The 18,088-nt window shown below is 37.3% G+C and overlaps 1 protein-coding gene across 1 annotated transcript; it reads left to right on the top strand.

The window, feature by feature from the left end:
• The first annotated feature begins 1,808 nt into the window (after positions 1–1,808).
• Positions 1,809–18,086, top strand: tmem276b (transmembrane protein 276b). The gene is made up of 4 exons (XM_008405169.3): positions 1,809–3,009; positions 7,198–7,311; positions 12,943–13,080; positions 13,305–18,086. The coding sequence occupies exons 1-4, from the start codon at positions 2,631–2,633 to the stop codon at positions 13,550–13,552; spliced, it is 879 nt and encodes a 292-aa protein (XP_008403391.1). The 5' UTR covers positions 1,809–2,630; the 3' UTR covers positions 13,553–18,086.
• Positions 18,087–18,088: the final 2 nt, after the last annotated feature.

The raw sequence follows: 18,088 nt of genomic DNA on the forward strand, positions 1-18,088 counted from the left end.
AAGCATCGACCAGGAATACGGTAAACCATTAAACCCATTCATCTGCAGGATCCTGTAGGTTTCTGCAAACATGAACACTTGGCTACTTGTAACCATACCACAAAGATATGAACATACAGAGAATTACCTCTCCAGATACCGACTGACTCACTTTTCAGACTGAAGGATGGATGAGTCAATTTTTGGTCAAATATATTTGCATAAATTCAGAAGATAATAGTTTAAGCTAGTTTGCATTCAGCTATATTACACCAAATCAGACAAGTTATGAGAGGGGGTCGATAAAGGTTAACTTTTGCAAAATAACGCAAAAAAGATAAATATTTAAAATCCACCAAACTGTCTGCACTGACCGCACCTGGCTGGCTGCCCACCACTGAAGTTCCGTAAACAACTCTTGTTACAATCCCATGAAAAAAAACTTTCGTATCTCTTGAACCGTTTCACATTTTCTAATATTACAAACACAAACTTCAATCTATTTATTGGAATCCCCCGAGGGGGCGCTCCCCACAGTTTGGGAACCTCTGACTTAAAGTGTAAGGAAAACAATGAATAGTCTTCAAAATAATCCACAAATATAAAAATCAATAAGTGTGGAAAGAAATTTCATGTAGTGTTACTTTACTTGGCCTTTTGATCAAATAAAGCCACAAGTCATTTGATATATACTGTCTGCAGTTCCTCCAGAGTTCCCATGAGTCTCTTTCTTGTTTCTCAGTTACATGGGTGTCTACGTCTGGTTGGTAGGAAGTCGCACTGCTCTTTCTGTAAGTTGAGCTGTGCTGTGTGATACATTCAGTGCTTGAATATTGTTTATATCACAATACCCTTCTTTAAAACATTCTAAAATATTTAAATTACATGTCTTGTTACAGTATGTAGTGAATATATATATTCTTCATAATCAATGTTTTTCTCCGCCTCCTTTGCAAAGTGGCTTCATTTCTGAGAATAACTTTCACTCAGGAACATTTTCTACTATGTAACTTCTGAAGGTCATTTCCTGCTTGTAAAAGAGGCTGATGCATGCTGAACTTTTCTGATGTTTTCATTTGTAAATCATTTTATAAATAACCATTCTAAATTGTGTTCTCCTTTGTGTTATTATATATGATAAAATATCATAAAATACTATAAAGTGGTTGGTTGTAAAATGAAAAAAATGCCTAATAAGAACAAATTATATTCATTATTTGCAAGTACTCCAGAGTTGTAAATATGAAATTGAGTGTAAATGTACATTTGTGATCCCTAATAATGTATCTCTCTGCACTTTTTGACAGTATATTTAAAGATGGAGGGAAATTGAAAAAAAATGGACATTGACATGAAGAACTTTTTGCAGCACTATTTTTTAATGTCATTTACAAACTTGTATTTTCACACTGTCATTTAAATTAGGTTTTACAAGGCTTTTTATTTCTAATTGGCTCAGAAATTTATTTGATCTACAATAGCAAATCTTAGCATTAAGGGAAAAGTCAGATGATGTGGGGTACCCCACGGTTCAATTCTGGGGCTGCTTCTATTTAATATCTACATGCTCCCTCTAAGATTATAACAATTAGATAAACTTAATTTATTTGAGAGGTCAATCCAAACAAAGCTGATGGAAAAACTATGTGCTGGAGGAGCAACTTGCCAAGGTTGGACATTTTACCTAAAAATTATTGCAGGGGAGAATGCTCAATACAACGTGTGCACACATTTTTAATTTTTAAAATATATCAAAGTTTTTTATATAATCATCCATCCATCCATCCATCCATCCATCCATCCATCCATCCATCCATCCATCCATCCATCCATCCATCCATCCATCCATCCATCCATCCATCCATCCATCCATCCATCCATCCATCCATCCATCCATCCATCCATCCATTTTCTTTACACCCTTGTCCCTTAGTGGGGTCAGGAGGTGCTGGTGCCTTATATAATCATTCCCCCCTGAAAAAAGAAAGCACAAACTTAGAATGAGAAATGTAGCTACTATGCTTCTGAAAGGCGTTTTAAATCATACAGTTTTCCCTTTGTTTCCCTCATCAAAATGAAAGGGTTTTCTTAATACAAAAACGGTGTAAAATAATCACAACAGATGATTTGAAGGAAATAAATTACATATGTTTTTCTGCTATTTATTGTGTGGCCATTCATTTCCAAAATAGGTTTAAGCGTAAAACCACACTTACACATCAGTATACATTTTCAAAAGTGAAAAAGACGCTCATCGATGCATAACTAATAGTTACCACTCCCCCCCTCAAAAGGAGAACATATTTCTGTCTGCTCCCCATCCCTCGTCAACCTGGAGGAGAGACAGCGCAACTACATCACCTCCCCTGCCTCCTCCTCACAGCGTTGGTCGCCATCCATCCCCTCTCCTCCTCCTGTACCATAACAGATGGTGGGAACAACGTTTCATGCACCGGGCACCACAACAATAGACCGCAGCATCCCGTCCACCCCGTTACGGCCTTGCAGCATCATGCTCCCGGCGAAGGACTGCAGGAAGCTCTGAGTGCCGTCGTGAATTGTTTCACGCCGGTACCAGCCAAAACCATCACCACCACGGCCACGGAGGAACCTTCTTGCCACTGTTTGGGCTCTCCACCGAGCAAAGGAAGATGGCCGCTATGAAAATATTAACCAGCGCTGGGCTTTTCTTGGCTTTTTGCGCGCTGGGTCTCCTCGCCATGGCGATCTGCACCGACTACTGGTACGAGACCGACGCCAGGAGACACCGAGAGAGGTGCAAAAACTATGCCAACAAGCGGAACGACCCCGGTTACATCTACATTTCAAACCACAACCTCCCTCTCCAGATGCCTCCAAAAACCGGCCCAGATGCTGCTCCTCTCGTTAGGGGGAAGCGGCACTTTCTGCCCGCGTCGTCTTCAATGGAGTCCCACTGCAGCCGACAGTTCAACTCTACCGTCTCCGGGCTTTGGAGGAAGTGTCACCGGGAAGGATTCGACCTGGAGACCGAGGACCTTATTTACAAAGGTAAACATAGGTGGGATGGAGACCTGGCTGTTGATGTACAGCAGGCCGTGATTCTCGGCGATGAGCTCACACCTAAGCTGACATGAAGCAGAACAATCCGGGCGCATCATACAGTAATGAAAATGTTATATACTTGGCTATTTTCCGTGTTGTGATCGTCCTCTGTCCGTGGTGCTGAAAGAATCATACTGTCACAGAATCAGAACCTTTTTCACTGTCTAGCATGATATGAATATATATATATATATATATATATATATATATATATATATATATATATATATATATATATATATATATATATATATATATATATATATATATATATATATATATATATATATATACTACTGGTACTGGTAGACATGATATGAATGTCTAGCATTCATATGCTAGACATTCTGTAATGTACACATGCTTAGATGCTCCCCCATCCATTCAGCTTTCGTTGTTAGTGATCTTTAGTCTGATCTCTAGTCTGTTAATGATTATGGTATAGCTCCTGTAGCTCCTGAGGTTACATGTTGTGCAGGAACTTGATTCAGTTTAGATTCTCGGGACACAATTAGATGAAAAATGGCGTTTCATCTACTATTTGTGCTCCCTGTCCAATTCAGTCAGAGTTACAAAAACTGAGCACTTGAACAACAACATGGAGTTTCCTATCTAGTGAAACAGTTGTCAATGTTATTATCTTGTGAAATGTTTTGAGTGGTGGCAAATGAACCCTTATTGACCAGTTGACCTTAAAACAACCTAAAAGAAGCGATAATGAAACTGTCACTTCTAGCAACTCATTTTGTCACGTATCAACCACTTATACCTCTTTTTTTAGTTGCCCTAAATTCTTTGATTAATGTTGACAAATTAATACACAATAATAATTTCAACGGATTAAGCTTGATTGAAAAGTCTTGTTTAAACATTTCATTTTTTTTCCTCAGTTTTTTTTAATACTAATCTCTGTGAGTTCATTGGGGAATCCCAGATTACAAAAATGGCCCCAGTTTTAAACATAATAAAATATTTATGGTAGTTTTAATGCTGCAGGATGTAAATGTTTTATGCAGTCAAATCTAATAGATGTTATTTCCCCGATTTGAAAGCTGTGTCTGATTTAGAAATTCACATTTCACTCATTTCATGTTTGAGATGTTGCTAAGTGAAAGTAGCAGCACTGATAACAAAGTATGGTAATCTGATTTCGTTCATAACCAGTTACCAAAAGAAAGTAAGAGGCTGTTATTTCCTCTTTCCACTTATTTGATTGTGTGCTTTTGACTTAAATACATTAACATCAAACATTAGTTATCTTGTTTGTGGTTTGAAATTGAGCATGTGTATCTACATGCACACCAACTAAAACGTGGCCAAAAATACCTTAATTGGGATTCTGTGTCAGATCTTTGTTTACCAAGTAGAATGTTAATTTGAATCTAAAATACACAATAGAAAACATCTCTTATTATAGAGTGGTGTTGAAAAAAGTCAGTTGTTCTAAATAAAGGTGATCTAGTCTCTAAAATGCTTTATATTTGTTTGATCTGTTCTAATTGAAATTGTGGGACTTTACACATTTTTCTTAAATTTTATTAGATCAGAAATTGGTAGAATAAACACAAATGGAGTATAAATATTAAACACTGAGAAAAAAATGTTCGAAAGTATTAATTTATATTTGTTTGTTGTTTTAGAGGGAGGTGGGTATTAAGATACATCGCTTTTTGAGCTACATATCATGCTATACTGTTATTCCTGTTTGTATAACATTATAGCTTTGCTTTGATTCTTTAATGCATGTTTGAGAAATTCTTAAATCTCCCATGGCAACCATTTGGAGGTCCATAAACACCTGGTCTCACCAACGCCGCCTTTTCCACACAGCTGCAGTCTCTAAGCTGAGCTTCTGCCTCACATAACACCCCTCCCCCACTCAGCTCCTCCAGACTAGTGGTAGCAACAATTAGCAAGCATCTGGTGGACCTGAGAATCTGCTGAGGTCATCATAGGAACTGCTTCTCAGTGAAACGCTCCAAAAAGTGTTGTACAAGAAGCATTGTTGTGATGATGTGATGAAGGCCTTGTGTCAGAAAGAGCAGGGACTTCTTAAAGAAACAGAGGCCCAATTTCAAGGTGTTAATTTGCAAAGTCACATTTCTTTTAAGTCATGTTTGATATGTCAGCATTTTTATAACAACTGAAGGTGACATGGTTACTAGATTATTCTATAATCTAGTAGTGCCTGAAAAATTTGTAATACTGCTCCTTTAAGCTGAAATCTGGTGGACAACTTAAAAATCGGGTTTTACCCATTCAGAATAAGCATGTTTTTATGTTCTTGTCAGTAGGGGTGTAACAATACATGTATTTGTAATATTGGTATAACTCTGTCAGTATTCATGAGCACAGACTGAATATAGCACTGTTTTGTACTTGAACACATACAGAATGTTTATTTGCAGAACAAAGCTCACGATGCAGTTTTCTAAATTCAGACAGCAACGCCAAAACAAAGCAAAGATGATTCCCAGCTATCACTAATCCGTGGCCTTTGGGAACATCAAGGTTTTCCTGCAGCTACAACAGAGAAAGTAAGGTTTACTGAACCAAAACTTTATCTCAGCGTATGCATCTTTGTAGGAATGCTGCTCACTCTGCACTTAGCTGAATTTCACAGCTTAGCTGGAACGATGTAAACATAACTGACGGTAAAGAAAAATCTGCTCCAAACTTGTAGCATCCAATCATCCCAAACTCCATACATCTAAATTGCATTGGAGTAATCTTTGCTGATGAGAAGGGACATCCTGCATTCAGCTAGTGCTGGGGCGCTAGATTACTGAAATATTTTAAAGCAACTCCAAAGTGATTTAAAGATGTTTTATTCTCAAATGTGTGCAAACTCTTATTTAAATCAACAGTGAATGTTTTCAAGTGGTTACTTTGTAGGCATTGGCTATGCCTCCATATACTACTTTATTTATTAAAATATGCAACAAAATAACTAGTCAATTGTCTTTTCACATTTTTATGTTTTAGAAAATAATTAAATTAAATAATATCAGATTAAATAATATCAAAATGATTATTTTATTAGAACTGACAAACTTAGGGGAAAAAAATTCACACATTTATAATTATTTTCTAATTGAAGCATATTAAAAACCCAAATACATATCAAACCATAATGTTTGTAGACATTACACTGTTACCAGATGAATATTGGCATGGATTTTCTTTTAGATTTTCTTAGACTTTTTGAAGTGGGAATCTTAGATGTTGGTTTCAGCAGTGAACAATCCCCATTTACTAATCACTTAAATCCCAACTTGAGATGCTTTCTTTCTATCCTGGTGTAATTTATGCAGATCAACACTGCTAGACTTATATAAATCTGTTTGCTCCTTTTATGCTTTCAATATCACCAATTTATGTAGTGTCAGATCTGAGGTTGCCAGTAGACTTCAAGTCTACTAGCAAAGCAACGTATTTTCATCACCAACGATTTTCTTGTCATATTCTAGTTTTTTTTCTTCTTTATTTACATAAGTACACATTATGACAGATTATAGCCTGGTGTGCCATTACCAAAAGCTATCATCTAAAACCTTAAAGATCCTATACAGTAAACAAAAGAGCTGTACCTCTTGTTGTGTTTTGATTGAAAGATTGTCTGAGTTGTGGCATTCCTCGAGAAATGTAATTAAAAAATGTTTATGTCACCATTGACCTACGAAAGAAACTCCGGTTTATTTTAATAAATGAGTTTTTATTTCAGTATATAAAGTGTTGATTTGCTCAGAAACTGCTAGAAAGGAGCCAGAGCAAGAACACAGAGATGGAGTCTGAAAAACATGATATGTTTTTCAGACAAAATATGATGAGATTCACTTTAAATCACAACATTTACATATGAAACCTTTGGGAGTATAATCCATGTACCACATTGTTTCATAATCCCTCTTTAATTACTGTGCTAGAGTGGGGGAACAACAAGGTTTAAAAGGCCCAGCTCGGAAAATTAAAACTCAGACAGGGTGAAAAATAAATGCTATGTCTGTGCACACATCGTCGCATCATCCCAGAAAAAAAGAGCAAAGGTTTAGAATGCAATTCTAACTTCATTCTCCCCTTCAGTAAATCTTGCTGCTCTGATTATAACTGTTTTTCATTTTGTCTTTTTACCAGGAATAATTCAAAGGTGTACCCCAGTCAAGTATCACTACTCCTCGTCCATCCTTCCTCGGAATTTACCCATCAACATCACAAAGACCATACGTCAGGATGAGTGGCATGCTCTTCGTAAGTCTCAAAGCCTTTCTCTGTTTTTAGTCATTTTTAGGTGACTAAAAATGACTAAAAATGTCATATATCTTTTTCATTTATTTCTTGAGCTTGAGAATGGTCTGGGACCAGTCTTGTTGGTTTTGCTTTGCACATATTTATTCCATGTGGCTTTCTTTCCAAGTTGTTGTCAAACAAATCAAACTTTCAGTAACATTTAATTTGTTGTCTTTAAGTATTTTAAAGCCTATCTCCTCCCTCTTGTTACACAGCAGCAATGGCGGCTGTAATAATTAGTGGTGTGCCACTGCGCAGGGAATAAATCAGCCGTCCTCCAATCAGAAGGTCAATTATTCATTCACTGATTATCTCACTCTATTTGTCAGGGAACATGTATAGCGGCAATTTGCTCACTGATGTATTCAGCATCTGTAGCTTGTGTGATTGGCAGCAATATGCACTTTACATATAGAAAAAGAAATATGGTTGGATCTCCACTTGTGGTTTATTTTAGTAAAACGTTCGAACAAAATAAACTTACTTCACAAAGGAGAACTATGATCTACTTTATCGTCACTGTAACAATATAAAAGTAGGGCAGAATGCTTTATTACGTATAATACATTTACGTTAAAACTACATCTGCCCTTTCATGCATGAATTATGCTCCTTTGTTTCAGGATTTTTTTTCCATTTTTTAAAATTTTCTTAAGACATAAAACAAAGGTAGGAATTTTTTTTTTAAAATGTTATGTTTTTTAGGTGATCAATTGTAATTTTCTCCAAATACGAAGTTGTTATTTGAAAAATAAATCAGTAGTATTGTTGTTTAGCGATTATCTGATGTCACAATATTTTTTTTTACCTGCAAGAGTCGAAGTATAGTAGAGTAGAGTAGAGTAGAGTAGAGTAGAGTAGAGTAGAGTAGAGTAGAGTAGAGTAGAGTAGAGTAGAGTAGAAGGAGGGACCGGGTCGGTCGGCATGCTTTTTTGTCTGTCGACCATATTGGATTTAACAAAAATAATTTCTCGCATTTGCAGGAGATGGCCAGTAGTTGATAGTGTATTTTATGATGCATTAGTGTCCACTTCAGTGATCTGTATGCATTTGTAACATAAAAATCCACAAGAAACACAAGAAAATGGCTTTTAGATAGCTGTCCACTGTAGTGGTGACCGCTATGCATGAAAGGGTTAGATACTTCCTTATGAAACTCCTTAGAGACCAACAAGACTGTTTAATTTATGGTATTATGCAAAACGTTTGTGAAATACACAAAATAAATGTGTTGACCTTTGCTTTTATGATGGTGAAGCACCTGTCAGAGCAGAGCTCAAAGAGGAGTAAAAAGATTTGGGTTTTGAAATTAAAAGATGTGCCCTAAAGGCTAAAGGTGACCCACCAGTAGCAGAGCTGAATGAAAGCTGTAATTCCTGAAATTGCCAGAGATGGAATCCAATTTAGCATGTTGCTACGAGTACACCCGATGATATGCTGTCGAGTCAATTCTGAATTATATGATGGCGAACTTGCCCAGTTTTACTGAAACAAAGCATCCCCAAGTCATGACACTTGCACCGACATGCTTCTCAGTTAGTGAAGGTTATTTTCTGGAGTGTTGAATTTGAATTATGCTAAATATGTAATATGATGTCAAAATCTTTGTGAACTTTATATCTGACAAGCTGTAGTCTGGCCTTTGTGTTTTCCTTAGAAATCAGAGGCTTTGGTTTTGCAGACCTCCTATGTAGGTCACACCTGTGCAGGGCCTTTCTGAGCGTAAAGGCATGCACTCCTTCAAAAGATGCAACAACGTTCTGAAGGGGTTCTCCAAGCTTCTCCAAGCTTCTCTGAGTTTTAAACAGTAAATTTCTTTCAGAAAGTTGACAGGCTTCTCATCTTGACCTGATGTGCCTGTTTTAGCCGTTTTAAGTGGGAATACATGTGGGGACAACCTATTCTATTGCTAACCATCAAGTGCATTTTCATTGTTTTTACAGAAAAATGTCTTCAGTTTTGGTTGCTTGTTTATATTACCTACAGTTAAATTTTTTTGTCACAAGCCAAACTCCACAGATTTTAGTTAGTTTGGTAACAAATTAGTTGAGTCCATCAACTCCCCCGCACACATCATGTTATCGCAGTTCATGCATAATCATGACTCCACACATTTACAAAGCGTGTCGACCATTTCTTTAAAAATGTATATTTATTGCTCTGTTCAGTAACGCCGGTAATAAAGGCTGGAACAGGCAGATTAGGCAATGCATATGATTCTTTAATCAAGCAAAGGAAGAACATACCTACTTGGACAAGCAACAGAATAAGTGACGCAGAGTTTGGGAGCAGAGGAGTTTAGTGTTGGACAGTGAAGGTTCCCCTCCCTGGGCAGAAGTAAATATGGAGTTTTTCTCATTATATTGTTTTTACTATTTTAGAAAGACAGGTGCCACTTTTTTGCAAACACAATATTGGACTCCCTTTCTTGCAGAGCAAGTCTTAATTTTTATTGGATAAAGATGTCCGAAACATTTTTGGTATATTTTGGTCCATGCTGACATGGTAGCGCTAATTTAATTGCTGCACATCCATTATGTAAATGTCTCTGTTCCATCACATCTCAAAGGTGCTCTAATGGATGTAGATACAGTGACCAAGGAATTAGGAGTAGGCAATAAATTGATTGTATCTACGAATCAAATTTTCTGTTAATGATTTCATTTTTGGAAAATCTCGATTTTTTTCAAAGTCTGTCCATGATATATCATCTTGTCTTACACCCATATATTAGAGTTTGGATTTAGCCGAATTGTGAATTCAGGTCAACTCTCAGAAGGGAATGAAGGAAATAAATATATATTTTTAAGTATTTTCTGTCATTTGTAATGTGTTTTTAAGAAAAGAAAGACAGGAAAAAGAAATTAAAGTTGAAAATCGCATTTGCTTAAAAAAAGAAAAAGAAAAAAGTTAATGCAACCAGTTACTGGTTACATTTTCTGAGTTACATTTGCTTGAGTAACATCTTGGCAAAACAAGTACTTTTAAGAGTATTTTAATACGCTGTACTTTTAACTTTTATTATAAAGTATCATTTTATTATGAAGTATCGGCAGTCAGGATGCAGGAAGGATCCATGCTTGCATGTTGTTTATATATGTTTCACTGGAGCAGATGACAATTTTCTATTCTGATTTTATCCAATTTTGGTGACCCTGCATAAAATATATACAGGTTCTCCCTCCTGCTTGGAGTGACATCCAGTGGTATGTGACGATGTTGTAGCTCATGCATGTCAAGCTGCAATGTGCAATGCTTTCAGACATAGTGTTCTGAATAGCCTGGTTGTAATGTGTGTTTATTCAAGGTACTGCTGCTTTTTTATGATCTTGAACCAGTCCTGCTGCTTCTCCTCTGACCTCTGAAATCACAAAGATATTGTTGCTCTCATTGGATATTATTCTCTTTTCAGACTTTTCTCTGTAATCCTGAGAGAAGGTTGTGTGTGAAAATCCCTGCAGATGAGCAGTTTATTACATATTCAGTAATAAACTGAAAAGTCACATTTTTTCCCCATTCAGATTCTCGGTTTTAACATGAGAAATTTTTCTTCAACATGTCTAGGAGCCTATAAGCATTGAGTTGCACCCATGTAATTGTCTTAATTTTCTTTTATGTTTTATCAAGCAACTACAGAGGTTAACTTAATTAACAATAACTTTGATGTTGCATGGACTAAATTATCTTCCTGTATCTATATTTTATGTCATCCAATCATAATAAGAAAAGGTTGTTTTGCTCCTTTACTATTTTGGAGGTGTAGCTGGAGAACGACTCAGTTTTGATCATCTGTTTCCTACAAGTATTACTTAAAACATCATTATTTGTGGCATTTATTACCACAACATTGTATCATGTATTTGTGGTTTTTATTCATACACCTAGCAAAGATTTAAAATAGCTTTACTTGAACCACAAAATAAGGCTGCACAGTGGCGCAGTTGGTAGAGCTGTTGCCTTGCAGCAAGAAGGTTCTGGGTTCAATTCCCGGCCCCAGTCTTTCTGCATGGAGTTTGCATGTTCTCCCTGTGCATGCGTGGGTTTTCTCCAGGTACTTCGGTTTCCTCCCACAATCCAAAAACATGACTGTCGGGTTAACTGGTCTGTCTAAATTGCCCCTAGGTGTGAGTGTGTGTGTGCATGGTTGTGTGTCCTGTGTGTCTCTGTGTTGCCCTGCGACAGACTGGCGACCTGTCCAGGGTGACCCCGCCTCTCGCCCGAAACGTTAGCTGGAGATAGGCTCCAGCAACCCTCCCGACCCCACCAAGGGTGCAAGAAAATGGATGGATGAACCAAAAAATAATTATTTCTGATGTGAAAATAAGACTATGTCTTTGGCTTTGAGGCTAATCACCCTAATTTTTAGCTTCCTCGACCGATTATCTGTTAGATTCCAGGTCAGACTCTGAATCCACTTCAATAGATTGCTTAGACCAATAATCTGTGGAAACAAGTGATGGTTAACCAACCATTGTGGGACTAGACAAAGAAGAAAAGCAAACAGAGATTGCAATCCCAAGCGACCGCAACATCATGAACAAGTAAGATAAGAAATGTATTTTATTCCAGTCACAAAACTCTTCTGTAGATCTTTAAATAAATCTTTATCAGAATTAGAAGTTTGCATTTGGTATCTAGGCTCCGGTCTCTTCACTCCATGCTGATGGAGTGATGGGCACATCTCTGCTTCCTAAACATGTTTTGCACATGTCAGGAAGTGAGGAGAGGATATCTGACCTCGGAGCTCAGGGGGGGATGATGGGGCGGTGAAGGGGCTGAGAGCAAACAAGCAAAAGCTGGCAGCAACAGCAGTGGCCGACCGGCCGGCCGGCAGGCAGGCAGGCGGAACATGATGTGCAGAGTGCAGCAGAATGCCTCGCAGCTTAAATATACCACCGAAAATGTTACACTATGCTTCATATATTCTGCAAAGTGTGTGAAGGATCACAAATGAAGCAGCAGCACAGCAGAAGTTGACACACCTAAACTAGCTTGTAGGTGTCGCCTACATACATGCACACACAATGAGAAAAACTTGTCCCCTTAGATCATCATAGTAAAACCTCCTGAAAGCTTAAAGACGCCATATTTGCAGTGAAGCTTGCTTCGATTGTAAAGAAAATGATCGTACTCGTCCTAAAGAAGCATTTGGTTCATTGTCGAAAATACATTTTTCTACTCTTCAGATTCTTGCTCTTTGTGTGTGTTGTTTGTTCTTAAAGTGTTTCAGGTTCCTTCAAGTGTCAAACCATTTGTATGTTAGATGAATTGGTGACATTTAATTGACCTCAGATCGAATGCGTCATGGTTTTTGTGTTCAGGTTTTTAGTTTTGCTTTTTTTTTGCTCATAAATTTACATAATGTTTGCATATTCAGGTTAACATGGTTTATTAGATTCTTGGCTTGTCTTTGTTCACCTAGTGTTTTAATTTCTCCCAAAAATACTGGTTCACTTTTTCCTCTTGATTGTTGCACACTAAACTTTAAACATGTAAAGATAAATGAGTAGTTGAATCCAACTTTTAAAGTTTTGAAATGTTTTAACACCTCTCTGTCCAAACGCTGACTCTGCAATGTTTCTATCCCTCCAGATCTAAGAAGAATGACAGCCGGCTTTGTGGGCATGGCCGTGTCCATCATTCTTTTTGGTTGGATCATCGGAGTGCTGGGATGCTGCCAGCAGCATGACCTCATGCAATATGTAGCCGGCCTACTCTTTCTCATGGGAGGTACTGTGAAAGCACGTACACACACATCCCCACACATGCATACAGACAGAATCTGATTTTCATCCAGCTACTGTGTTTATTTAGTGACGGCTGAGAGCACATTCGGGCTAACATGAGACAGCAGATCAATCGCTTGCAGTAACGCGATCTTGCAGTGCATGAAGGAATCTTAGCATCGATCAGGAGTCCCTTTAAATCACCTTTGGTCTCTTCTGCTCACACAGGAACATGTTGCATCATCTCCTTGTGCACATGCGTGGCAGGAATCAACTTTGAGTTGTCCCGCTACCCGCGCTACATGTACGGCCTCCCTGAAGACATTAGCCACGGCTACGGTTGGTCCATGTTTTGTGCCTGGGGGGGCCTCGGCCTCACATTGCTGGCCGGCTTCCTCTGCACTCTGGCTCCCTCCTTGAGCACGCCCGCTCGCACGACGACCCACAAACCGAGGCAGGAGAACGGAACCGTGTGACATGAGGTGTTACACGGAGACTGACCCACCAAACGCACAAAGCACACCTTCCCATGTTTAACTCTGAAACAGTTCTCGTGTAATCACCGTATCACAACACCCTCAACGTGGCCATATCCTTTCAGTGTACAGTGTGCCTGATCTGTGACAAAAACGCAACAAAATAAAAGATGAACTTCACACATCAAAAACTCCCTCGATGGACCTTCAGGAACATGAAGAACAACTTGTACAGCAGCTCATGAGTGGGAAACGGCTTCAAAAAAGGCCTCTTTGTTGTTGTTGTCTGTTTTGATTTCTGAGATGCTGATTTTTCTGGCGCTTTAAAGAGAACAGATATCTCTGAATAGAATTACTCTTAAAATGGTGCTCTTTGAAACAAATAAAGCCACTTACACTCCTACGAAGGAAACACACATGCAAACACATATCTTCTCAGTTCCTCTGGAGAAATCTTGAGAGAAATCCTCAAACAAAAAAAAGTCAACAAAGCAAACATCAGTCCAGAACAACCTGCCAGGACTCTGATCTATGTCATTGTTTGTAATGAAGAAGGAGGAGAAGAAGAAGAAGAAGAAGAAGAAGAAGAAGAAGAAGAAGAAGAAAAAAAACCACAAAAAAAAAACCAGGCGTTTTGTTGCTCGTATCTTAGTGAAAAACACAAACTGGTATGAAAAATTAATCAGCTGTATAAGGTTGCGGCTTGTAAAAATATTACACCAGTGTGACATAACACACTAGAGAGAATTAGCCTCGAACATCAAAGAAAATGCATTTCTATGTAGAGCCAGATGTTTGTGTGAAATTAATATCTTTTTTTTTTTTACTTTTCTCTCCTAACAGTAAACGAGGTTAAGAATGATTTGTAAACCCAAAAGCCAAGTAAAAAAAAAAACATGAAAAATATGAAAACAGAGAAGCTGCTGAGCTCTGACCTGATGTTGACGTTATTGCTCATGCAGCCCCGTTGCTTGGTGACAGCTTAATAATAACCTGACAGAAACCAAGAAGTGAAACCAAGCTATTAGCTAAAGAATATGTTTTAGTTTTGTCTTAATGATGGCCGCCTTTTTAGTCTCGCAAACACTGAACACAAGCACATTAAGCTATTACGGAGAACAAGAAAAGCAACGGTGGTCATCAGTGCAACACCACACTCATGATTTCCTAACCTAATTATAGAGATGCTGTAAAGTCAAACATTGTGAGAAGGGCAAATATCTCCATATCATTTGCAGCACGGAAAGCAAGCAGGAAACGGGCAGCGGTGCTAATCATACGTACTGCTCCCTTTGCAATTAGTGACACTCCTGATAAAGATCTCTAAAACGTCTTAAAATAAATAATTTATTATAGCACCATCAACTGAAGATTTTCAGAAAAAAAAGATATTTAATTTGTGTACATTTACACAGCCGGGGAGAAAAAAAAAAAACTCACGTTGAGAAATAAAATGCTTTTTTTTTTCTCTGTTATGTAGTTATTTGTACCCTTAGCAATTTTTCTGAAACGTAAAATTTTCTTCTTTTTTTTTGTATATTAATCGTTTTAATGTTTTCGGACTCAAGCTGCAGGTAGAATGCTAGCGTTTGTCTTTGTGCATAAACTTTTCTCCCTGTGCAAACGCAGGTTCCCTCCAGCTTCACCCCACACTAAAAACATGCCTGTTGGATTAATTGACTTCTCTAAGAAACCAATTAAAACCCTGACAAGAAAAGACCAAGTTCAGACAATGGATGGTTTCAGAACTTTTAATTAGTAAACTGTTCCCATTTACCTGGAATATAAATTTAATGTGACACCGACGTACATTTTATTTAGCCACCAGGATGGATAAGCGCCCCAGCTTATTTTACCGTTGTGCAAAGTAAGGCGGATGGTAAAAAAAAAGAGAAAAAGTCATTACTAGAGCACTGCAGCAAATATTGGCATCTTGGCCTCACTAAATCTAGTTATTTGGGTGTGATTCTAGAAAAAAAAAGTCTTCCACCATCATAAATGTAGGGATGTGCAGTTTTCCAAATGCTACCTGGACTTTATCCGAAACTGTTCTTAGTAGATCAAGACTGAACTTTTTAGCTATATTCCAGATGTGTCTGAAAAAAACCCCAAAATGTTTGGAAAAGCACCTCATGCTCACTGCTATACATATGCGATACTTTCTTTTGCAAAGGCTCTTGAAACCTTCCTAGAGTTACTGGAGTCATGAACTCTTTGAGATGCCAGAAAATTCATCCAGAGTTTCAAAAGTTTGATAATTCAAAACATTTGGCTGAATCAGGGCACAAATGATTCCCCCGACACAAAATAGACCTTCTTTGATGGTTTAATTGTTATAGAAAATGTCTGATGAGGTGAAGAAGAGGCGGCTTCAGACGAGGTCCAGGACTAAAAACATCCTCTTTCTGTATGGTGTAATATTGTGAAATACAATAAGAAAGAATTAAATGCTGATCTATTGGCAAAAAGGGTTTTTGCAGAGTATTAACAGCAGGGGTGCCAATAATTGTACCGCTGATGATTTTGTGAAAAACATTATTTCTCAACATGTTTTTTTTTTTTGTTCTGCTTGATTATGGCAGGTTTATTTAAAAGCTTATTTAGATTTATTTTATGCTTCTTTACCAGAGGTGCCAGAAAATGTGAAGAGGGTTATGTATATTATAAATGGAGTTTATTTAAAACTTAACATTTGTGAAGATCCACAAAATCAGAAGAAATGCAGTGTTTATTCCATAAAAGCAGGTTTAACACTGAGGCTAGGATTACCGATCTGACAGTATCATAGTGTCCCTTCTCAAACTGTAAAATATTTTTTTTTCTATTAAGCAAAAACAACTTTTATTGTGTACTAACTTTTAAAATGTGAAACCTGCAAAGACACAGAAAATATCTTATCACCCATGTTTGTTTTAATTTGTTATTCAATCTTCATTAAAAAAAAAAAAAAAAAAAAAAAAAAAAAAAAAAAGCAGTAAGAAACTAGACAAATCTTTGTTGGAAAGCACAATATCCAAATACCAAATAGGTTTTGTTATTGGATGCAACACATGGATTATGAAATGTCTCTTTTTTTATGAGATTTCTGAAAACAACAAGCTGATGGATACAGGTGGTGTTTTAAACTCTTGGGGTTTTCTTATTTAAATTGACAATGAGGATAGAGTTTAAATGATTAACACTTCATTTGTTTAAAAAAAAAACATTGTATTTGTGTATTATATGATTACATATTGTGAATAGCTCTGAAAGTCATGTTGAGCCAAAAGGATTTAATATTCAGCTTAAATGCAAAAGAGACTTATTTTTATTTTTTTTCCCAGTGGTCATTTCAGGTATTAGGAATTAACAGAGAACATCACCTTCCAGAGATTATAACTGTTTCTCACTGACTAGAACAACTTCATTTAAAAAAAAAATACAATAACTTTCATCAGTGGTTCATGATACAAGTATTAATGTCAGGTGTCGATTACCTGATATGAGTCTTGATCATCTTTCTGTCAACTATGTCAAATAACTCATATAAAATAAGGTGTCATAGTGTGTTAACAACACTTTATGTGATGTTCAGTCCTTCCAGTATCGCCATTAACGAGAAAATTAGCTAACGCATGACTGAAACTTGTACCGTCAGTGTGTGGTGAGATCTTTGCACTTTGCTGCATCATATAAAGGTCAGTGAGCCTGGAGTGTGAGATAGATGTGCTTTTATAAGGCTACATGAGGTAGCAAATGAAGATCAGGGCATGTGAGGAGCCTCGTTCCACGGCGCGTGGTCAGGGTCCAGGCTCTTGTATATGAGAAACTCTGAATATGATATATGAAGATTTTTGTGTAAGATTGTGACAAAGAAAATTGACAGAATGCAATGCAACAAGATGATTCGGGTTTCTCAAGTTTTGAGTTTACACCCAAACTGGTGTGTATTGATATAAATATCAATGAAAACAGTTAAAGTAACTGTATGTATAGGTCATTTACTACAAGTATTAGGTGTTGTTGTGACTCAAGCACAGTTGCACACCGCCCTCTCAAGACGTTTTGTACGTTGTCGGTGGGGAAATTTGACTTCTCTGGCCTTGATGTGCCATCATGCGACCCCTAAGTTTTACAAACATGGTGAAGCACAGAATTACACCTCCCCTGACTTGATAAAAAACAAAAAAAAGAACCGCAGCACACCGTAGCAAGACTCTCAAAATATCCAAAACAAAGAACACTTGAAAACAATTCAACGCAGAAAGGTTGTAAAATCCTTCTCAAGTGGTTCCCTCCTGCGTGTTTCATGAGGAACTTTGTACTGCGAGAGAAAACGCCGCCCCCTCAGAGTGGCACGTGTTTCAGTAGCACAGCTATTATTTTCTACAGTTCATTTATACTGGGTGCATCCACTTCAGATGTTGTGTGGGATTAAAAAAGACATTACAGTCTTGCATGATCTCATTAGTTTCTTTCAATATATGATTAAAAAAAAAATCTGTGTCCATTTTTAATTGATTTATTTTAATGTAATAAAATATGTATTTATTAACA

This window comes from Poecilia reticulata, chromosome 3, assembly GCF_904066995.2.
Source record: "Poecilia reticulata chromosome 3, P_reticulata-male-v2, whole genome shotgun sequence".
Taxonomy (NCBI): Eukaryota; Metazoa; Chordata; class Actinopteri; order Cyprinodontiformes; family Poeciliidae; genus Poecilia; species Poecilia reticulata.

Bases quoted from the DNA above. Each gene is read 5' to 3' on its own strand.
- tmem276b (XM_008405169.3), top strand. From the start codon at position 2,631: ATGGCCGCTATGAAAATATTAACCAGCGCTGGGCTTTTCTTGGCTTTT. The intron at 7,312-12,942 runs GTAAGTCTCAAA...CTATCCCTCCAG, and splicing joins GGATGAGTGGCATGCTCTTC to ATCTAAGAAGAATGACAGCC. The intron at 13,081-13,304 runs GTACTGTGAAAG...CTGCTCACACAG, and splicing joins CCTACTCTTTCTCATGGGAG to GAACATGTTGCATCATCTCC.